Source organism: Thalassophryne amazonica, chromosome 17, assembly GCF_902500255.1.
Source record: "Thalassophryne amazonica chromosome 17, fThaAma1.1, whole genome shotgun sequence".
NCBI classification, from domain to species: domain Eukaryota; kingdom Metazoa; phylum Chordata; class Actinopteri; order Batrachoidiformes; family Batrachoididae; genus Thalassophryne; species Thalassophryne amazonica.
The window spans coordinates 15,110,325-15,135,114 of record NC_047119.1 but is presented as its reverse complement, the minus strand read 5'-3'; the positions used below and the strand labels follow the sequence as shown (position 1 = coordinate 15,135,114).

Sequence of the window (24,790 nt, the reverse complement as noted above, 5' to 3'; positions counted from 1 at the left end):
ATTGCACACAGACAGTAAAGAAAAAAAAAAAAAAAACATTATCATGATCATTGCTTCTTATTCACATACTGTACGTGTCAGAGGGCCCAGGACCGAACAACCGCCCACCCCCCTTTTTTGAAGAAAGTTTGTTAAACGCTCATTCATAATTCAATTATTTTTTAAAGTTTATTAAAAGCCCACCTAAAATAAATTCATTTTGTGACCCCCACCATATTGTAAAAAACAAAAAACAGAGTTTTCACAATGTTTTCATCCTCTTCCATGTCCTATTTGTGATGACATTGCCCGTTTGTCCTGTGCTCTTATTGTGAAAGACGTGTGCAAGAAATGGGAAGTGTTCTGTGGCAATGTGGCTAGCTTTATAGACCCCTCAGTCACAGTGAAGAAGCTAAAGTCCTTTTTTCATACAGCAAAATGAGTTCCTTCTCAGCTGATGTCAGCAAAGTTTGTCAGAAGGTTTTGTGCATGTTCAGAACTTTGAGGGGAGTTCAGAAGTTTTCAAGTGATTTTTGAGAATTTGCAATATGTTGTTTTACCCTCCACATCTTTGAAAGTGCATTACAATAAAAAGCATGAAGGTTTTGTAAATGCACTGTAAAATTAGCTAACAGTCATATAATTAAACAAAAGTGTTGGAGCACAAAAACACAATTATTCTGAAAATAATTTGTGAATATTTTTCTTTTGCAAGAGGAGGAATGAAATGGAGTTAATGTAAATTACAAGTTACATCCTACAGAAGGAAGTGTGTAGTTTACCATTAATATACTGATAATATATACTGTTTTTTCATTTAAGTGTGAACAAGGTCTGTGCTGGAATTAATCATTCTCCTTCCTGTGTGTATGTTGTTATTTAGCAGCATTACTTAAACCCCTTGTGCCTGGCTTGGTGGAGTTATGAACTCTTGCGTTGTTCTCTCCTTTGGGATGTGATCTAGAATTATAGTACATTCTGTTGGCTGAGTCTTTACATTTGTATTCAGCCACTGGTTTGTGTTTGATATTAAAGAGCTTCAAATGCACAGTTCTATAAATGCAGGCTGATATCCCAATATTCTGCAGAGGTACAGACTGAAAGCTTTCTGTGGTAAAGGTTATGTTATTTTGATATTATATTAAAACAGTCTACGGCTGTAGTTCTAACCACCTTGACCACTTTGCCCACTAACTTTGTGACATTATGATGCATGGATGCCAGCTTACTTTTAATGTCAGACTAACAGGGGATGTGATTATACGTTTGGACTCAAAACATGACAGTCCTGTTATAATTAGCATCTTTTTTGGGAAGTGCAGCATCATAGCACCAATCGGCCTTCAGAATTGCCTTTCAAGGGTTTGTTTTGATAAAGATCAAGGTCACTGAAGTCAAAGGTCAAAATCCACACACACACACACACACCGATGCACCCATATGTAGATGGGTTCTGGAATTCCATAGTTAATCCAAAATTTTACCAACGGTCATTTATTGTGTTAAAAGATTAAAATTAAAAATCTTCCCTTCGATTTACAACAAACTTGGTATACATCTGGACTTAAGTTTTGGAAGTTCTCAGGCAAGGAAGGACAAATTTCCCAAAGGCCAATCTTTGTGGTCAAGGTTAAAATTTAGGTTTCACTCTGATGTCCACCAAATACAGCACACACATGTAGTTGGTTCTAGAATTACCCAGGCAAGGACAAATTTGTCAACAGTCAGTTATTGTGGTCAAGGCCTGTGGAGTCAGTGGTTAAAGTGTAAAATGTTCACTACAATTTGCATCAAACTACACTGCAGACCAGGTAGCTCAGTGGATTAAGGAGGTGGTCTGCTAAAATTGAATGTAGACCTGAGTTTAAATCCTGTTCATACTATCTGTCTGTGTCCTTGGATAAGACACTTAATTGGCATTGTTTCAGTTGTTAGATATTAAGATTATTAACTGAGTGCGAGGTCTGTCTGGAAAAATATCAGACTGAGGTGTAAGTACGGACTGAGCGTTACAGATCTGATAATCCCGTATAGACTGAGCGAACGAGGTTAATAATTTATTATATGGCTATATATATATATATATATATATATATATATATATATATATAATATATGACCTTACGGTGGCGCCCCGATATGAAAGCTGCTGATGGTTTTTGGCTCGTAGTCAGACCTGTTTGCTTCACCTCCATGAAGAACTTGCTAACAGATGGTCCAGTCGTTAGCTGGTAGGCTTTCAATCTGTGTGTTTTTCTGATGCTGTTTAGATATTTATGGAGTATGCTCATGTCCTACTTGGTTTTTCAAATTGTTTTTAGCTTTCTGGTTTGTAACTAATGAGATACGCATTTCGGACCGATTGTCATGGTAACCGGTCAGATATCGGAAAACATCGGACCAGAAATCAGCCCATCAGCACACGCAGTGTCGCAACCATGTAATAAATCTGTGTATTAATTTCTTAATTTGCTACTTTGCTTTTGGTATCAAGTATTTGCTTTACTTAAGTGGTTATACAACCCCAATTCCAATGAATTTGGGACATTGCATAGTATCTCCCCACAGGACATCCTGCCAGACTGCCCGCCTTGTTTCAGCCCGCACTCAGCTCACGACTGCCTGGTACAGTCCAGACATATCTCAGCTGTTTCACATACAAATAAAGACTCGCTACCATCCTTCATTTGGGCACTGTGTGGCTGACACGTTTTAAAGTACAACCCCAATTCCAATTAAGTTGGGACGTTGTGTAAAATGTAAATAAAAACAGAATACAATGATTTGCAAATCCTCTTCAACCTTTATTCAATTGAATACACCACAAAGACAAGATATTTAATGTTGAAACTGATATACTTTATTGTTTCTGTGCAATTATTTGCTCATTTTGGAAATGGATGCCTGCAACATGTTTCAAAAAAGTTGGGACGGGGCAACAAAAGACTGGGAAAGTTGATGAATGCTCAAAGAACACCTAATTGGAAACAGGTGAGTTTCATGATCCTCAAAAGGCTCAGCAGTTCACAAGCAAAGATGGGGTGTGGATCACCAGTTTGTGAACAACTGCGTGAAAAAATAGTACAACAGTTTAAGAACAATGTTTCTCAACATTCAATTGCAAGGAATTTAGGGATTCCATCATCTACAGTCCATAATATAATCAGAAAATTCAGAGAATCTGGAGAACTTTCTACACGTAAGCGGCAAGGGCGAAAACCAACACTGAATTCATGTGGCCTTCGATCTCTCAGGTGGCACTGCATTAAAAACCAACATCATTGTGTAAAGAATCTTATCGCGTGGGCTCAGGAACACTTCAAAAAACCATTGTTAGTTAACACAGTTTGTCGCTACATCTACAAGTGCAAGTTAAAACTCTACCATGCAAAGCAAAAGCCATACATCAACAACATCCAGAAAAGCTGCCGCCTTCTCTGCGCCCGAGCTCATTTGAAATGGACAGATGCAAAGTGGAAAAGTGTGCTGTGGTCTGATTACACATTTCAAATTGTTTTTGGAAATCATGGATGTCGTGTCCTCCGTACAAAAGAGGAAAAACACCATCCAGATTGTTACCAGCGCAAAGTTCAACAGCCAGCATTTGTGATGGTATGGGGGTGTGTTAGTGCCCGTGACATGGGCAGCTTACACATCTGTGATGGCACCATCAATGCTGAAAGGTTCATCCAGGTTTTGGAGCAACACGCTGCCATCCAAGCAATGTCTTATTCAGGGACGTCCCTGCTTATTTCAGCAAGACTGTTGTGTGGGCCGGTGAAGAGGAGGTACTGCTGGCCTACCACCACCACATGGTGCCCTGCTTGAAGTGCGGGCTTCAAGCACGAGAGGGCGTCATAGCAACCGGGAGTGACAGCTGTCACTCGTCATCAGCACCAGCTGTCACTCATCCACATCACATCACCACCACCATAAAGGCCGGACTGCAACTCCACCTCCCCGCCGAGAAATCAGCTACCAGAAGAGGTAATTTCTCTGCTAAACGTAACTCTGACTTATAGTCTGATACCTTTTTGCAGTCGTTTTCCTGTAGTGGTGCCTTATCTGTAGGATTGGTGTTTGGTGTGATCAGCGACGGCTTCGCTTCACACCCCAACCAGATAAGTGGTTAGACAGGAGCTGCACGAGTGTGTGATTGGAGGTGGAGGTGCTCCCTCTCAAAAGAACACAGACTGTGGGATTACTGAGTGTGCGAACTCACACACATCTATACTGTTTCTATTCTCTGCCAGCAGTACCAGGTCTGACAGCTGGAGACGGTGGCCACCTGGAGATCCAGGACTTGGCGGCTCCGGTGTTCTTCAGATCCGTTGGCGGTGAGGGCCGTGTGGGATCTGGCTCGGTTCTGGACGGACGTCTCCTATCCTCAAGCCTGCCCACACGTCACTCAACATATAATTGTTTGTAGTACCAAAACTGTATTTGTCTGTATTCCGTTGTGCACTTCACAACATTAAATTGTTAGTGTTTGGCTTATCCATTGCCCGTTCATTTAACGCCCCCGTTGTGGGTCCATGTTCCTACATCTTCACAACAAAGACAATGCCAAGCCACATTCTGCACGTGTTACAACAGCATGGCTTCATAGTAAAAGAGTCCGGGTACTAGACTGGCCTGCCTGCAGTCCAGAACTGCTACCATTAAAAATGTGTGGCGCATTATGAAGCACAAAATATGAAAACGGAGACCCCGGACTGTTGAACAACTGAATCAATCAATCAATCAATCAATCAAGTTTTATTTCTATAGCACTTTACAACAATCATAGTTGATCAAAGTGCTGTACACAGTTAAAAACAACCATAAAATAGAACATATACATCTAAAATATATTACAGTTGTTAATTCACAGGGAGTCACAGCTCTGTGTCAAAGACCAATTGAAACAAATAGGTTTTCAACCTGGCTTCGAACAGGGGCAGGGATGAGATGGAGCATAACTCCAGAGGAAGAGAGTTCCAGAGTTTAGAACCTGCGACGGCAAAGGCACAATGGCCCCACTGTCTGTACCTCGACCTTGGAACCACCAGCAGGTGTTGGTCTGAGGAGCGCAAGGCTCTGCTGGGCTGGTGAACTGAAGTTGTACATCAAGCAAGAATGGGAAAGAATTCCAAATACAAAGCTTCAACAATTAGTGTCCTCAGTTCCCAAACTCTTATTGAGTGTTGTTAGAAGGAAAGGTGATGTAACACAGTGATAAACATACCACTGTCCCAGCTATTTTGAAATGTGTTGCAGGCATCCATTTGCACAAAAACAAAGTTTATCAGTTTGAACATGAAATATCTTGTCTTTGTGGTGTATTCAACTGAATATAGGTTGAAGAGGATTTTCAAATCATTGTATTCTGTTTATAATTTACATTTTACACAACATCCCAACTTCACTGGACTTGGGGTTGTAATTTGTGCATTATTCATTTCTCATCTGGTTATCTGTCTGAGTGCTTGCAATCCTATTCTAATTGGTTAAGGTTGTGCGTGCAGAGCACTAAGCCAGGCATTGACGGTGAGCTGATCACTTATGTGCGTGACACGGGGAGGGGGCCTTCCTTTCTGTCTACGGGAGCCAATAAGATGAAGAGCTGTGAGAATAAGGCCCACCCATTGTAACACCTATGAATAGTTTTTATAAAAACGTCTTTCTTTGTTCTTGGCTGAAAACGTGATGAATTCCTTCAAAAATAACTTCCATTTTGTCCAATTACTTATGGACTCTGTAAATGAAACTGTTCAAATGGCCATAATTTCTACATAACAGTCATATTTTTGTTAAACCCCTTGAATTAAAGCTGAAAATCTACACTGCAAGTGTTTAAGGCAGTTTAGTATAAAATTAATAAAAAGTGTCATTTAATTCTGGTAATATTCGATTTCTATCGCCTGGTTTTCTGTGCTGAACAACAAAATATAGTGTGTCATCCTCGGAGAGATACTGTGTGTGTCTGTGGTGTTACTCTTCCCGTTCTTTAACACAAGATGAGAACACCACTAGGGAATCTTTTTTTATGCAAATCACTGAAATTTCTGCAGATGATTATTGTTACAAATGATATCCAGATGAGTGGCAGCTGGAGCAGATCAGAGGCATTGGTCGGCTTTACTTCTGGATATCTGTTGTGTGCAATGAGTGCACACAGTTGTAACGTGTGTGGAAAAGCTATGCCTTTCTGTATGTAAGCGTACGGTTTGTAGCTCTAGAGACATGGGTGGAAACTGTTTTTTTTTTTTTTTTTTTTTTTTTTTTTTGCGGTTCTCGGCGTGCCAGATGGTATCATGCTAATGGGGCCTTATATTGTGCTGACTCCAACGCCTGGCCTTCTGTGTTCCCCGACCACGACAAGCTTACCCTTCAACCCCCCTGCAGTCCAGCTACAGATGGAGCCAAAGCAATACCAGATTTTACCTCTGTAGCTATGCAAGCAGAATGACCCCCATTAGGACACGCCCTTAATAAGAAGGTGTAATAAAATGCACCCGCTGTCGACTCTAGTGATTTGAGTGCGCTTTAATGTTGAGCTGCACCGATGGCTGACTGACCTCACGATATGGACTCATCATCGTGATACCAGGCCCTCACCCCAACCCCACACCCACTAACTCCTTTGTCCCTGCTATAACGTGAACAAATATTTATTTGTTCAGCAGCGTAGGTACAACCCCAATTCCAATGAAGTTGGGACATTGTGTAAAATGTAACTAAAATCAGAATACAATGATTTGAAAATCCTCTTCAACCTATATTCAATTGAATACACCACAAAGACAAGATATTTAATGTTCAAACTGATAAACTTTATTGTTTTTGTGCAAATATTTGCTCATTTTTAAATGGATGCCTGCAACACATTAAAAAAAAAAGCTTGGACGGGGCAACAAAACACTTGGAAAGTTGATGAATGCTCAAAGAGGGGGCGAGTAGAAAGTTCTCCAGATTCTCTGAATCTTATGGACTGTAGATGATGGAATCCTTAAATTCATTGGAACTGAACATTCAGAAACATTGTTCTTAAACTGTTTGACTATTTTTTTTTCACACAGTTGTTCATAAAGTGGTGATCCTCACCCCATCTTTGCTTGTGAACAGCTGAGCCTTTTGGGGATACTCCTTTTATACCCAATTATGACACTCACCTGTTTTCAACTAACCCTGTTCACCTGTGGAATGTTCCAAACAGGTGTTCTTTGAGCAGTTTGGTGGTTTGATTTCCCTATGCAATAGTCTGAAATTGCCAAATTTTCAAAAGGACTAAAATTTCCCATTTGGTGATTTGAGTCCCAGAAACCAACCTGATGTCTTTTTTCATACTTCAATGAACTGTGGTTAGCTAACCCTGTGCATCATAGCTCAATAAAAATTTAACATTTCAGTTATTAAGCAAACAAACAAAGAAAAAACCCTTTTAACTGTCGCAACACCAGTTATCCAGCGTCAGGATGAAGTGCTATAAAGGAGGATTTTCTTAAAAGAGAATGCAAAATTTCAGCTGCTGTTTGGCAAAAAGCACATGGGAAATGTGAGCCTAGATTTGTTGTCCTGTTTTACAATCCTTCTCCAACTCGAACCTTCCAACGGGAATGCAAAAGGCAAATTTTGCACCATTCCCAGTTTCCAGAAGTCTATCATTCTTTCATAGCTGTCTAGGTGTCTTGGTGGCTTCCCTCACTAATGTCCTTCCAGCATGGTCACTCTACTACGTATTTCTTAATGATTGATGTAAATGAAGTCAGACATAATCAACACTCACAGAAATATTTACCATAACTTTTAAGGTTTATGTAATTTTATTACATGACTAATTCCCATTTACTTTTTTAGATAATTTTAATACAAACCTACCAAATAAACCTTACATGATGCATATTCATTACTGTAATAAATCATATTTATTTGAAGTGCATAATCCTTAGCTTTATGTATTTAGTATTAATAAATATAATTACTCTAAATGAATAATAATGACAGTATTTATTTAAAATACATAAAGTATATTGTCTGAATTGCATAATAATTGTTACCTATGTCATTTATCTTGTATAGGTAACATAATTATTATGCAATTCAGACAATATACTTTATGTATTTTAAATAAATACTGTCATTATTATTGATTTAGAGTAATTATATTAATACTAAATACATAAAACTGAGGATTATGCATTTCAAATAAATAGGATTAATGAATATGCATCATGTAAGGTTTATGTGGTAGGTTTGTATTAAAATGATCTAAAAAAGTAAATGGGAATTTGTCATGTAATAAAATTACATAAATCTTAAAAATTAGGGTAAATATTTCTGTGAGTGAACGCTTGGAAATGTCTATGTATCCACCTGACTTGTCTCAAGACAAATGTGACCCATCCCAACCTTTTCTGGAATGTATTGCAGACCTTAAATACAGGAATGGATGTATTTTAACAAATTAACTGGTGATGATATCTTGGGTTCATACTGTCTGCAGTGAAACAGAAGTCAAAGTAAATGTAAGAATCACTGCACCTTTGTTATATTTTTCATATTCTACCTTTTTCTGATTTGGGGTTATATATATTAAATATTGCCAGTGATTGCGCTGGATTTGTAATAGGCTCTGTAAAGTTTGCTTTAACAGCAGAATTATTTAGCAGTTAAGTTTTAAAAGCAATATCGGCCTCTTTTCCACCTGCACTCATCACATGCACTACCCCCATCTGTGCGCTATCACTGACTCCCTGCGGACTGACCAATGCAGACGCTCTCATCATCCAGTTCAGCAGAGGCGTTGCGGAAGTATCCCAGTCTGCAGTGTTGGCAGTTCTGGCCCCTGGTGTTGTGCTTGCAGCTGACGCACGTGACGATGTTCAGGTAGTCGATGTAGCTGCAGCGGTTGGAGTGGCCGTAGCACTCACAGTCTAAGAGGACACAGATTAAAAAGGATAGAAAAGTGTTTTTAAGTCACTTCGTTGTGTTGTGGAGGACATTCGGAGCTCATTAAGGTTTGTCTGGGAGCGTTACACTCGCAGACGCTGGCAAACAGATGAATGAGTCTGTGTTTTGCGACTCGTTGTTAAAGACAATAAAGACCGACCGCTCCCTGTCTATTACTGCACTGGCTTTGCTGAGTCTGCTTCACTGTGCTGCAATGATTACTGATGGGAATTCCAATGTGCTGTGTGAGAGTACACTAGCTTCTACAAGGATGTGAGTATAGGCTTTGTAATTGTCTAGGAATGTAATTGCATTACTGAATGGGTAGATCATCAGATACACAATCATAGCCAAGGAAATTAGCAGAAGAAGAAGTATTTTTTGTAAGTAATTTTTTGCCACTACACCACCAGAATGGAGCTGAAATTTATCAATCAAGATGTTCTCGCAGTGTAGACTTGCAGCTTTAATTCAAGGGGTTGAACAAAAGTTGCAGTCATTTTTATACATAGTCCCTCCATGTTCAAAGACTCGAAAGTAGTTGGGCAGTTGAGTGACAGTCCGTTTAATGGCAAAGTGTGGCTTCTTCCATTATTTCACAGAGAAAGTAAACGGATAAAAGTTCTGGAGTTGAATCCAGGTGTTGAATTTGCATTTGGAAGCTCTTCAGTGGAGCTCTTAAGATGATGTTCAAAGAGGTGTTGATGCAAGAGAAGACCATAATAAAGCTGATAAAATGAAAAAGACCAGTCAGTTAATGAGTTACCATAAAACAATTTGGTACGTTCTTTACAAGAAGGAATGCACTGGTGATGTAAGTAACACCAACAGTCCTAGAAGACCGCTGAAGACAACGAAAGTGGAAAATGACAGAATTCTAGAGAAGACAAATGTGTTCACAACTTCTAACCAAGTGAAGACCTCTCTGGAGGAGGAATTCTACACTCAAGAGATGCCTCTATGTAAAAACAGAGCATTGGGACAATGTGTAACCCACTGGCAACATTCAAAAACAGGAAGGCCAGATTTACTAGGGGAGCTACGACCACTACCTTTGCACCCCCCCAGGACTAAACCAAACCAACTTTTTTAGGTTCCTTAGATGACCCCAAAACACAATCAGGATGTTCCCAAAAATAAAAACTGGCCTCAAGCCAGTTATCCAAGATGGCTGCCAAAATAGGGTTTTTCACTAAAACACCTTTTAAACAACATATAAACAACTTAAATATCACAGAGATTCAATGGGAAGGTCATCGCAGGTCACAGCAAACTCATTTGTGCCTAAACTAAATTCATTCATGCGTTTAAGACTCAAAATGGCATCCAAAATGGCCATCAATAGACCCCCTATTATTAAAATACATAACAGGAAGATGTTTTAGGGCATGGAAGACTCCACTGAATTTTGGATGTGATCTGGATCCAGATTTCACTTTATATAGTCTCTGAAGGATTACTTCAAAACTACTTCACAGATTCTCACCAAATTTGCATCGCAGATAGATATTAGGGCATGGAAGAATTCACTAATTTTGGAAGTGATCTGGATCCAGATCAAGATTCTGGCTCAAGATTTCACTTTATATAGTCTTTGAAGGATTACTTCAAAACTACTAAACAGATTTTCACCAAATTTGCACCACCGATAGATATTAGAACACAGAAGATGCAACGGAATTTTGGAGGTGATCCAGCTCCGGTTTGGCAGACGTCAGAAATCTCTGGTCGCTCTTGTTGTATTTGTAATCAAACAGTTATTTGTGTGTGTTTGATTACAGGATCATGAAATTTGGAATCTAAAGGGATGGAATATTAAAAAAAAATCATTGTCCTATTTCCCATCCCCAAATCAAAGTGCTGCAGAGAAAAGTTGAAAACCTTTGTGTAATTTCTCCACAGAGAGGAATTGCAACCGATGTAATTTTAAGATCTGCATTAGGTTGGTGGGCGGGGGTTTGGGAGGTGGCGAGCTCCTGCTCTATATTCTCCCTACGATTATCTTGGCTGAGGCTGGCACCTAATTAAGGCATTATTAAGCTTTAGAATTTGGCTTCATTCGTGGGCTGCAAGGCATGGCTGTCCTCTAAAGAGGCGTTTACCAGGCATGTTTATGCAAATACACATTTAAATGCGCATTAGAAAGTTGGAGTGGAGCTGTTTAATCAGCCATCACATTATTATTTTATTATTGTTTGGTTGATGATGCCAGCTGAAATATTAATGAGCTGGTTTAAAGGAAGCCAGCGAGAGGAGCACCATGAAGTACCTCGCTCAGCACTGAGGGAACCGTGCTAGCAGTTGGGGGGAAGAATTGCCTAATTAAATATAAATGGCCAATTACTACGCCGTAGACTTGAGAGGCGATGGGATATTGTTCCGTAAATTACCATTATGAGTCAAGATGCTTCTTTATCGGTATTTTTTCAATTGTGAGTTGTTAACAATGAAAGACAATTTCATTGATGAACGGAGCATTAATGAGTCACTCGCTGAATCTGAAGTGGAAAGATTTTGCTAGCAAGCTTTTAAAAAGAGAATAACAGCAATGTCGTGAAGTATTTCATGGTTTAGTGTGCATTATGAGGATACTTACCTTGATCCTGCACATAAACAAACACAACAAACGCAGTGATGAGAGGTGTACACAGGTGGAGATGGAAAAAAAAGAAAGCGAGTAGAATGAAATGTTAAGGAATTTTTCCACAGATTTTCTATAGGAAAAAAGAATGAATTCATGAAAAAACCTGCAATTATTTAAATCCAACCCAGCCTAGTGCCAGTGAGCATGCCCATCCCAGTTTCACGTTTTTTTTCATGATACCATCACCATCAAAAGTCAACCCTGAGTCATTAATTCTAACCCAAACCATAACCCCAACTCCTCACTCAGGGGGAAAAGGAGTAACAGGAAGACAGAGGACTGGAATGAGATTAACAGTAGTAGCCAGTAATCCAGTATTGAGCATTATGTCTGGTATCTATATTTATGTATTTATATTTGTAACCTGTTTTTTTTCAGCTGTGTTGCACTGAGTTGTTAACGTAAACCCCAGGACTTTGATTTTTTTGATGGATCAGTTGTAGGCGCCCTGGTCCATGGTGGAATTGATCATACTTTGTTTATTAGCATAGGCTTTCACTGTTGTGATATCATCTGCGATAAAAATACTCTGGGTTTAGAGCGCTCCAACCTATCCACTCCCCCACCTCCCCACACAGACCTTACAACTCCCCCTAGAAGGGATGCCAGTCCTTTGCAGGTTACTTCCCCATTTATGGCCAGTTATGCTGCTGCCAGACTTTTGACACGAAGCAGGAAGTTTGACCACGTTACACCCATTTTGGCATCTCTTCACTGGCTTCCTGTCCCTGTGAGATCAGATTTTAAGGTTCTGCTACTAGCCTATAAAACTGTTCACAGACTGGCACCTCTCTATCTAGCTGACCTAATTAAACCTTACGTACCGGCCCGGGCTTTGCGTTCTCAAGGTCCAGGACTACTTTTTATCCCTAGGGTGAATAAAAAGTCTGCGGGTCACAGAGCTTTCTCTTATCATGCCCCTGTTCTGTGGAATGATCTCCCTGTGTCAATAAAACAGTCAGATTCTGTAGAGACTTTCAAGTCCAGACTTAAGATGCACTTATTTTCCCTTTTGTATGGTTAGCATACTGGCATAGTATGTTTCTATGCTTTTTACACTTTTAATTCATTTTATTAAGGAATGGCATGGGTCTTTTAGTGAAGCTTAGGGCTAGTGGCCAGCGATCACCTTAGTATTTCCTGTTTTTATTGTTGTTTACTGCTGGCAAATTACACTGTATTTGTTGTCTTTCTGATGCTTGATTCTGCTTTTTTTTCTTTTCTCTCTGTTTGAGGTGCGGCTCCATCCAGAGATGGGTGTGGTATCTGTTCCGGAAAGTGTTCTGTGCACCGGCAACATTTTCTGTATATTCGTTTTATGAATTGTTTTGTAATTTATGTCTGCATCATGGACCAAGCAGAGGGTCACCCCTTTGAGTCTGGTCTGCTTGAGGTTTCTTCCTCAGAGGGAGATTTTCCTTACCATTGTTGCTCTGGGAGTTGGTAAGGTTAGACCTTACTTGTGTGAAGCGCCTTGAGGCAACCTTGTAGTGATTTGGCTCTCTCTCTGTCTCTCTCTGTATATGTGTATGTATATATGTGTGTGTGTGTGTGTGTATATATGAATGAAAAATAAATTAAATGCAGATGAAGTGTCCAGTCCTAGAACACAGACAGGTAGTCTGAACTACATGCATGGAACTGAAACTAGGTCCCCATATTGGTAGTTCAACTGCTATCTCCCAGGGCAACCTGCTTTAACCCACCCATCCCCCACCTCCCTCCATTGGAAGATCCACCATTGACACTGGGTTGGTGCTAGGAATGAATCCAAACATCACAGAGGACATCTCCAAAATCAAACGTTTGTCTCTTTAGACCACATGACTGTCCTAATGATGTCTTACCTGTGAAATCATCGTATATGATTCCTAATAATTCTCTGGCCTGGGGCTCTCCTGACGTCAAGAGTTTCAAAAGCCCTTAAGAAAGGAAGAAATCTTGTAGATTCGTCATTCAAAGTCCAATCTGTGAAACGGCAGTGCTACAGTATGTCCACAATTTCAAGCAGCTACAGCCTCTAGGTTCTTTACAATGCTATCGTGAGGGCATGTACGAGGGCTGTCAATAAAGTAACGGTCCTTTTTATTTTTTTCAAAAACTATATGGATTTCATTCATATGTTTTTACGTCAGACATGCTTGAACCCTCGTGCGCATGCGTGAGTTTTTCCACGCCTGTCGGTGACGTCATTCGCCTGTGAGCACTCCTTGTGGGAGGAGTCGTCCAGCCCCTCGTCGGAATTCCTTTGTCTGAGAAGTTGCTGAGAGACTGGCGCGTTGTTTGATCAAAATTTTTTCTAAACCTGTGAGACACATCGAAGTGGACACGGTTCGAAAAATTAAGCTGGTTTTCAGTGAAAATTTTAATGGCTGATGAGAGATTTTGAGGTGATTCTGTCGCTTTAAGGACTTCCCACGGAGCGAGACGTCGCGCAGCGCTCTCAGCCGCCGTCGTCAGCCTGTTCAAGCTGAAAACCTCCACATTTCAGGCTCTATTGATCCAGGACGTCGTGAGAGAACAGAGAAGTTTCAGAAGAAGTCGGTTTCAGCATTTTATCCGGATATTCCACTGTTAAAGGAGATTTTTTTAATGAAAGACGTGCGGACGGGTCCGCGCGTCGGGACGCAGCCACCGCGATGCTCCGCCACAGGAAAAACACCTCTGTTGAAAGCCTTAAGGACAAGTTGGAACATGTCCTGCCTGTTAAACAATTTCTCATATACTCACTCCACTGAAAGCCATCAAAAGCCGCCTGGATTTTACAAATGGTTATCAACACGGAGGTGTTTTTCCTGTGCGCACGAGGGTTCAAGCATGTCTGACGTAAAAACATATGAATGAAATCCATATAGTTTTTGAAAAGGGTTCAAGCATGTCTGACGTAAAAACATATGAATGAAATCCATATAGTTTTTGAAAAAAATAAAAAGGACCGTTACTTTATTGACAGCCCTCGTACATACTGTCTCTGGGAATAGTTGAGTAGATTTCTACTGGATTCTACCTGAAGAAGGGAGTAAACCTGATGCCCTGTGTTTCATAACTGGTTGGAGAGAACAAAACATGATGATTTTGCAAAAATAGATTAAAATGGTTCTTTTAGTGATGTTAACTAAGAATATGATGACTCATCTGGGCGCTCTTTGACAAACTGTCAAATCATTAAATTTAGGGTAGCAGCCCTCAGGAACATATTAGATAAAGGCAATATTGTGTCACCTATGAATCTCATCATGATAAATCTTGGGTTCCACAATGAAACCAGTTATGAATCACCGTGTTATAGTACCACACATTCAGATTCTACCTTTCCCTTTCTCTCTTTCTTTTTCTTCATCCTCCTTTAGCTCCTCTGGCCAAGAGAACTTTGTGGTCTGGTAGCTCCAGTGTTCACTCTCAAGGTGATCTGGGTAGGCTACGAAAGAGCGAGAACTAACAACATGATCTGTAGACACAGCACTGAGTACTACATTCTTTCTAAACATGGCAACATCTGAAGATTGCTGATGGTACATCACTGGCAGATCTAAGGGGCTGCAACAAAAATTAAATGGCTGTGTTACAACTTGGCAGACGAAAGCTTAGGGTATAATTGGTAATTTTTGACTACTTTTGGTTTTAATTTCATAATTTACCTTAAAAAAACTGTTTACTTTGCCTTGTTTGGCACCATTTCTTTTCAGCACAACCTCACATGTGTGAATTTATAGTTTTTTCTTTCATTCTGACATATTGCATGAACACAATGACTCTAAATGCACAAAAAAAAACCATAAAATCTGGGGTCCTGTGAAGCAATATTAATTAAAATGAATATCTCCAAACAATGATGTGCTGTTTCCAACTTTCTACTTGCCTCCCTGGTTGTTACTGTGGAACCTGACCATTATGCAGAGTATAAAACATTTGATGTCAGAAATGGAATATATTTTTTACCTGTTCCAAATGTCCAAAATACATGAATTGCCTGAGATTGCAGGAAAATGCACCCTTAAATTCAAACCTCCCTTCCAAGAAACCAAGATCCGTCGTTGTAAATACTATATGTAATATATATACGATTATTCTTTAACAAATACAGTACGTCTGTGGGTATTACTAGCAGCTTTACACTGTTTTCCAACTGGTTTGGTCTAATGGAGCGGTCACAGGTTGTGATCTGCTTCTGTGATGACAGTTGTCTTAGAATGTGATAACAATCGACTGGTTGTTGACTTCTGATCTACGTTGTCTATATTCATCTGAGCAGAAAAAAATACAGTTTTTAAATCGTGTAAACATCAAACTACAGAGCAATGTTTGTCTTTGTTCCTCTACTCTTCTCATGGCCTTTAGATGATTCCCACCAACCTTGATAAGTGGATGACCGTCAACCACAGAACTGTCCGAAAAGGGTTTGTTTTGGCAAAGGTCAAGGTCACTGGTGTGAAAGGTTGAAAGGTCAAAATTTTGATTTTCATTCCAATGTCCAACAAACATAGTGCACATATGGAATTTCTGGAATTTCCCAAGTCAGATTGAATTCATCAATCATTGGGGTCAAGGTCATTCAGGTCAAAATGTATTTATTTAGTTTTTAAACATCTGATTTGCATCAAACTTGTCACGCACAGGGTTCTCCCAAAAAAATTTAGAGCATAATGCGCTAGAGTAGGGAGGGGAGTTATTTCAAAAAAATTTGAAAATCTATAAATATTTCCATGGAATATGGAAATATACACGGAATAAACCATAGCAGGATAAATTTTGGGTCATTTGGTTTCAAAACGGAGCCAGTGAAGATATCAGGTTCAAAAATCGCCAAAAATATCAGCGAAAATGTCATATCTTGAGAACCGCTGCACCTAGAGACTTGAAATTAAGCTCCAAATGTTGCTTGACTCCAAGTTTATATTCAACTTCTATAGTAACAATAAGCCTATCTGGTGTTTTTTTAAGAGTAATTGACAAAAAAAACCTAATTTCAGTACATATGTTACGATCAATTGTAACAAACAAAATCTATGTAGTTTTTATTTCAGGAACATCAGTTGAGTATAATCATCACATGTAAAGAATGACAAGGCCACAATGAACTAATTATAAGCGACAGCGTGTTTTTTTTTTTTTTACGTCAACAGCACATATACGACACATGGCGTTACTTGAAATTTTCAAACACTCCATCCATATGGGTTTTTGGAACCAAATGACCCAAAAATTATACTGTTATGGTTTATTCCATGTATATTTCAATATTCCATGCAAAAAGTTATGATTTCAAAAATTTTTGAAATAACAGCCCTCCCTAGCTAGAGGTCAGGTTTTTGCAGAAAAGCTACACTCCACAGCCCAGTTTTTCACAGGCTGCACACATGGTCCCGCTCACTGACTAACCATTTCACCAACCACCGGTGTGCACGGTCCGGGAAAGCTACGAAACCCGTAACAATGTGAAAACATAAATTAATTAATTAATTTGAAAATCTACATGATGGTGCTGACATATAACATGATGGCGTAACATCATTGTTCCATTGCTTAGGGAGAGCCCTGACACATATGAAGGTGAGTCCTGGAACGTTCTAGGCAAGGCCAGATTTGCCAGTGATCAGTCATTGGGTTTAAGGTCCTTAGGCTGAAAGATCAAGCATGAAGTTTTTTTTTTTTGTCTTTGCTTTTTCTTGATTTGCACCAATCTTGCAGACATATAATGAATAAATAATGCGACTTGAAAGTGCTTTGGGTATCTCGGCTATAATAAGGCACTCTTTAAATCCAAGTCGTTTATTTACTATTATTATTATTATTTTATAGATTTGGGTTCTGGAATGGTCCAGGCCATGTCTGTTATGTTTGTTGGTTTACTCCTCTCATGTTGTTTTGTTGATTTCTTCCAAACTTTGGTTGCCCCCAAAATTGTTGTTAAAAAAATGTACTTTGGCAAAGGTCACTGTCAACAAATTTGATTTGCAAGATGATTTGGACCAAATGTGGCAAGGTCATCCAGAGGTCAGTCATTACCCAAGGCCTAAATATGGCCAGCGGGTATTGCAAAGACTTTGTCTGTCTGTCTGTGCTCAGCATAACTCCAGTCATATTACTGCCAGAGTCGTCAAATTCACAGGGAACATTCTTGGGACACAGACCTTGGACAAGTTCAAAGATGAGTAACCTTGACCTATTCTAAGGGGTCAAAAGGTCACATTCTTTCTACACACTCTTTCATTGGCTACATGCTCATACGGCGGAGGGTGGTTTTAGCATTGCGTTATATTTTTTGTAGATTGTCAAGTTCACTGGGGTCAAATGTCAGTCTGCTGTAGCCGTGACTGTCTTCGTTTCTAGGGGGATTATTACGTCGGCTTAATAATCTTGTCTTGTACTGTGAAACTGCAACAGGCAAGTCACTGTCAAATTTATCCCTTTTTTTCACATTTTCTCCTTCTGTGATCCTGTGATTGATACCAAATTATGATTTCACTCTAAATTTTTGTTGACTGACAGGCTGTTGTGTCGTTAAGCAGGCAAATTTAGCTCCATTTAGCAGTCTGCAGGTGCCCATTTTTCCACGTGAGCTGCCAACTTTCACTTGTGGTGAAAGTTTATCTACTGCATATTTTTAGTGCACCACAAGTAAACTACAGCGTATAAATCCACAAGAACACTGCTGCCACTTCATACATAAGAGATACTTTTCAGTTTTCCGTCTCCTTTGCTCCTTGTGCTTAGATGAGATTGTGGTGCCCCCCCCCCCCCCCCCCCGCTGCCATCAGTCTCAGGTGTATATGTTCCTCAGACGTGTGGAAGAATGTCAGGCCTCAGTACTTCGTCATTACCATAACAAGTAAAAACATCTTGTGGAGAATTTTACACATTCTAAGCAGCTGAAAAAAGTATGAATTTTATAAACAGGCTGATACTCCATTCGTCTCTTCCAACAACACATTGTTTTCTTTTTGTTTCTCCATCAGACTATTGCTTTGCTTACACAACTGAGAGAATTCAGGGGCGGATTCAGAGGCTTTTTCCTGGATGATGGAGGGGGGGCTGATTATTGAGTGGCTGGGCAACAGAATTTATAGTAAATGTACAATTAATGGGGCTATTCTTCAGAAAGGTGTTCCTTCCTGTTTAATCCCGAATAGGGATGAAATTGAGCCACATTTTGACGCATTATAGCTGACGTGCCCAACCAGTCGATCACGGTCAACTGGTCGATCGCCAGCTGAGTTCCAGTCGATCGCATGACACTGGTGCTGTAACAGACAGTGCTGCTATAACAGATTGATACAGAAGGTGGCAGCACTGCACCAATAAGGATGCTGACCGCCGTTAAATGCAACAACAGAAGAAGAGGGCTCTTCTTCTTCTTCTTCTTCTTCTTCTTCTTTTTTTGAAGAAGCTGTTTTTTGTAAAGTGCTTTATAAATAAAGTTGATTTGATTTGATTCTTCTATGGTGCAGGTTGAAGAGGAGAGAAAATTAAAAAAAAATTTTTTTTGAAGCAACATAATAGCTTAAAGAGCCAAAATAAGTTACGCAGTCAACAAAACAGTTCAAAAGTCAGTATTTTTATTAATTTATTTTTCATGCAATTGTTGTGTTTGTGAACACAAATAGTGAGCCGTTAGCTCAGTTAAACTGTGACTATTAATACTGTGATTTACTGCTTTTGATAAAGATGACAGTATTTGGGGTTTTATTTTTGATTATTTTTTCTTATTCCGTGTGCAGCTGGAGGGCTCCTGCACACAGACGTTACGTGGTTCAGAGGTAAATTTCTGGAATGACTTTCTGAATTGTTGCCCGAAATTAAAGAATTTCTGAAACATTCAAATTATACTGAATATGCACAGCTTTTGGATTTAGCCTTTCTTACTTCTTGCCTCCTTTCAGTACCAGAAGTCCAGCTAAGATGGGGAACAACTTTTCCAACTTTAATTAGGCATTGTGTAATTTGGGTTGTTTGCTGTTGTGTTGTTACGGGCCAGTTCTAGGGTTACCTGTGCTTATTCTTTGCACCATGTGCATTTACTTCAATAATGCATTATTATTGTTAAAACTTTATCTTTGTGCCAGGAAATTGTGTTATTGTATTGGTGAACAATAAATTGCGGCTACGCTATGGCTTTCGATATGACTTGGTAGATCTTGATGCAATGTCAACTTTAAAAGTAGATCTCTGTTCACAGAAGGTTGGGCACCCCTGCATTATAGCAACTTCTTGGTCCATGTTGATTTTTGACAAACTTAGCCTCAACTACCAAGTTGTATACTATCATCAGCACCAGATTTGAAATTGGGATCCACTTTTTGAATAGTTCAAAATTTCATCCAGATTCTAGAAATTTTGACAGGACGCGGTAACTTTGGGGTATTCATAGCCTTAACGGCTTCAGTCATGTTCAAACGTCTTTAAATGGGGCATTCGTAGATACTACGGCTTGAAACTTGTTTGATAGTGCTCCACTGGGGTAAAAATCTGAAGCCAAAGCAGCATTTGTTGAGGTTTTGGTTCAAAGTTGAACAGCGCGATCACGTGTGGCTGAGGGCACAGCTCCTTTCTTTTGTTTTCATGTGGGTTGCCAGGTCTGTACTTTATAAACCAGCCAGTTGCCAGGTCTGCGCTGCAGTGCGTAAACAGTTTCTCAGCGAGAAAACTATAAAAACTGGGAGACCTTTTTTTTAATAGTACTCTGAGAAAGTACTCTTAGATCATTTATACTCTTAGAATGTTCAATTTTTAATGGAAAATGCCAATTTTCTGGTGGGGTTATGGTGAGGATTATGGAATTCCTTGGGGGTTTGAAGCCCCACTCTAGAGCCGCCTATGGGAGAAATTGTGAGAGTCAGTGAGGTTTGAAAAACTTCTTTGCCTTTTCTTTATGTCTGGGGAAAAAAAGACTGAGTGGTATTATAGCTGTTATGGAATTTGAAATCTCTATCTACATTCTTTGTTCTCCACCATTAGAGACAAAGGATGGTTTTCTCCCTAATATGTATAATTCTTATTGATTTACTTTTTTTTTTAACCGTCATTACCAAAAATGTGAATATTCATAGACTGTTATATGCCACAAAAAAAAAAAAAAAAAAAACATGCTTTCTGTTGCTGCACTCACACAAAATCTCCCAAATCAATACAATTGGAGTCAACTTGCACACACAATCCACACATTTTCCTCCATTTTTAATTATCTCTTGCTCATATTTTCCCCTTCCTTGTCTTTGTTTCACACTCCCAGAGGGCTTTATGCCTTTCCCAGCATCCTTTGCTTCATGTTTTTGGGCTATGAGTGAAAAAAGGAGCAGTGGGAAACTAGTTCAGTTTGTGCATCAAGACTTTTTTTTCGTCTTGCTGTTGGATTTGCTGCAACCGTCTCAGTTCAGCAGCTCAAAATGCAACAGCCTGCAGTTTCTGACGGATGATTGATGAAAAAAGTGATAGCCAATCACACAAAGCGATTACACCGTGCATGTCTTCGAGGAAGAAATGATTATCACAGCGCCTGAGAATATCACACGGCACGCTTCCATCTGTGGTTCCCCCTGAGGCGTTCTTGCATAGGTGATATATGGTTCCAGTTTCTCAGTCATGGGCATGGTGATCCCCTGAAGAGTGTCCCTCCTCGGGCTATCTCCCACCCACCCACTCACTCCTCTTCATCCCTTCCCCTCCCCGGGGCTCTGGTGAGATGAGATACCAACAGCTGTTCTCACAGCATCTCGAACCATTTCACACAACTGGCATCATTCTGTCATTATGTCTTGTCAAAGTAAACCCGGCCTACCTTTACTCATGTCCGACTCAGGCCTCGTTAGCCCCGGTCTGTATCCGCCACGCCTGCACACATTCATGCATGCTGGTAGAAAAGCTTTATGGTGGGAAAGTAGGATTTTGAATCACATTTGTTTCAAAGGCTGCACAGCAGTGAGTATAAATGCATTTAATCTCAGTAACCCATGCCGCCTTGGGGTAGAAGTGATTCGAATTGTTCTTGGCATTAATCTCAAACACCTCAGACTGACATCAGATGCTGTCAGTCGGTGGATTTGGGGTTCTCACTTTCCCTGCACTGAAAGAAAGGAAGAGTTTGAGATTCTCTTGGCCTTCGTAAATCATGACAGTGATGGAGCTCTTCATTGGTGTTCTCACTCGTAGACTGACACCGGATGAAAATCAGCCCAAAATTACCTCAAAGAGTAGAGTAGGAATGTGTGCATACATTTTGACACATTGAATGCTTATGCTGCCCTTTAGCTTGAGGCTAAATGAGGGTTGTTGTTTTGGGCCTAGATCTAAATCTGTCTCGCTCCTGTTATCTCTGCATATTTTCATCACACTCATCACATTGTTAATGTTGCACTGCTCTGTAAATCTCTTTGAAATCTATCTATCTATCTATCTATCTATCTATCTATCTATCTATCTATCTATCTATCTATCTATCTATCTATCTATCTATCTATCTATCTATCTATCTATCTATCTATCTATCTATCTATCTATCTATCTATCTATCTATCTATCTATCTATCTATCTATCTATCTATCTATCTATCTATCTATCTATCTATCTATCTATCTATCTATCTATCTATCTATCTATCTATCGCCAAAAGTATTGGAACACTTGGCATTTTACTCATTTATTCCATTTCAAATACAAAAAATACAAAAAAAAAAAAAAAAAATCAAAAATGATCTTACTTAAACTCAAACTAAAAGCAAATCTTGACAACTTAAAGTAAATTAATTAAAAATGTAAAAGCCAAGATGATGGGTTGCATAAGTAATGGACCGCTTTGGTATAATGCCTGTAAATAATCAGTTTTACTGCCACTTTTCTTCAGACAGGTCAGGGGATGGACACATGAACATTTCCAAGTCACTGAATATGTCTTGGACTTTACTTAGATCAGTTACGAAGAAATACAAACAGTAAGAAAACCCTTCTCTACACCACTTCATCATGAAACTGTATAACTGAGTATACAAAATGCACTATGCACAACTTTTCCAATCATAGCCACAGAAGCCTCTAACTTCTTCTTGGTTGTCTGGGTGTCTTTTCTCATTCTTCTCCTTCTTGCACAGTCACTCAGTTTTTAAGAACTGTCTACGCCATACAGATTTACCATAGAGTGCCATACTATTTGTATTTCTTTGTAACTGATGTAAATAAAGTCAAAGACATGTTCAGTAACTTGGAAATGTTCATGTATCCATTCCCTGACCTGTCTGAAGAAAAGTGTCAGTAAAACTGATTATTTACAGGTATTATACCAAAGCGTTCCATTACTTATGCAATCTATCATCTTGGCTTTTATATTTTTCATTAATTTATAACAATTTGTGTAAAATTCCACATGTTCCAATATTTTGGAGGGCACTGTATACACACACACACACACACACACACACACACACACACATATATATATATATATATATATATATATATATATATACACACACATTTATTCTGCAAGGTAAAAACAAAATCAACATGTCGGATTGCGGTAAGAGGTGTCAAGGATAAATGATTAATATACCTGATGCAGAATCATAGGAAGAAATGTGACATAAAAATATGGAGAGAATTTCACCTCTTGAAAGTTTTTTGTTTCAGAAGGGTTCCAATCATAATGACCATCACCCTGAATCACATTTAAGATTCAAAACTACATTGTCCTACGATGCTGGAAACTCTACTCTAGGGTGTTGCTTACCTCCTGTCTCCCTATGCCATGGGTGTCCAGTCTCGACAAGGCTTGAATGAAGGTCATGGTGGGCAGACTGCTCTGTGACTGGTGGATGCTGTTTATAGTCAGCAAGTGAATGATGGGTGTACACCTTAGAATCTCTGTGAGAGTGTGTGTCTGTATGCGAATGAGAGTTTTGGTGAGTGTTTGTGTCTGTATGTGAGGTTGGATTTGAGTTTGCATGTGGGTTAGACTGTGATGTTTGGTGAGTATGTGCAACTACTTTAGCGTGCAAGGAATGTGTGCCTAAGGTTGTGTGGGAAGTAGAATGTGAGGATGGATGAGACTGAGAATGTGAGGCTGCATGAGAGTTAGAATGGGAGGTTGTGTGAGAGTTAGAATGTGTGGCCGTATGAGAGTGTGCATTTGTCTTGGGATGTGAGATTGGTTGAGAGTGAGCATGTAATGTTGAATGAGATTTAGAATTTGAGGTTTGATGAGAGTTGACATGTGAAGAGGGATGAGAGTTAGAATGTGAGGTTGGCTCAGAGTGAGAATGTGATGTTGAATGAGAAGCTATGTGAGACTTCAAATGTGATGATTGATGAGAGGTAGAATGTGAGCTTGGTTTCGACTGCTCATTTATGTTAGAATGTGGGGACTGATGAAAACTGGAATGTGAGATTGGATGAGAACGAGAATATGATGATGAATGTGAACTAGAATGTGATGTTGGATGTGAACTAGAATGTGAGGTCGGATGTGCGTTAGAATGTGCGGTTTGCTGAGAGTGTGCATTTGTGTTAGAATGTGAGGATTGGTGAGAGTTGGAATGTGACGTAGGATGAGAGGTGGAATGTGAGGTTTGCTGAGAGTGTGCATTTGTGTTAGAATGTGAGGATTGGTGAGAGTTGGAATGTGACGTAGGATGAGAGGTGGAATGTGAGGTTTGCTGAGAGTGTGCATTTGTGTTAGAATGTGAGGATTGGTGAGAGTTAGAATGTGATGTTGGGTGAGAGTTAGAATGTGAGGTTTGCTGAGAGTGTGCATTTGTGTCAGAATGTGAGGACTGGTGAGAGTTAGAATGTGATGTTGGGTGAGAGTTAAAATGTGATGTTGGATGAGAGTGTGCATTTGTGTCAGAATGTGAAGCTTGGTGAGAGCTCGAATGTGATGTTGGATGAGAGTTAGAATGTGAGGTTTGCTGAGAGTGTGCATTTGTGTCAGAATGTGAGGACTGGTGAGAGCTAGAATGTGATGTTGGATGAGAGTTAGAATGTGAGGTTTGCTGAGAGTGTGCATTTGTGTCAGAATGTGAGGACTGGTGAGAGCTAGAATGTGATGTTGGATGAGAGTTAGAAAGTGAGGTTTGCTGAGAGTGTGCATTTGTGTCAGAATGTGAGGTTTGGTGAGAGCTAGAATGTGAGGTTGGATGAGAGTTAGAATGTGAGGTTTGTTGAGAGTGTGCATTTGTGTCAGAATGGGAGGACTGGTGAGAGTTGGAATGTGACGTAGGATGAGAGGTGGAATGTGAGGTTGGTCGAGA

General features: G+C 39.6%; 1 protein-coding gene across 2 annotated transcripts in view; it reads right to left on the bottom strand.

Moving 5' to 3' along the window:
- LOC117529417 (netrin-G2) overlaps nt 1–24,790 on the bottom strand; it is a 177,640-nt gene that overhangs the window by 4,009 nt on the left and 148,841 nt on the right. For both annotated transcript variants that reach the window (XM_034192193.1, XM_034192192.1), the window contains one exon: nt 8,727–8,894. In XM_034192193.1, coding sequence (XP_034048084.1) covers nt 8,727–8,894 — 168 coding nt within the window. The remainder of the gene's footprint in view (nt 1–8,726; nt 8,895–24,790) is intronic.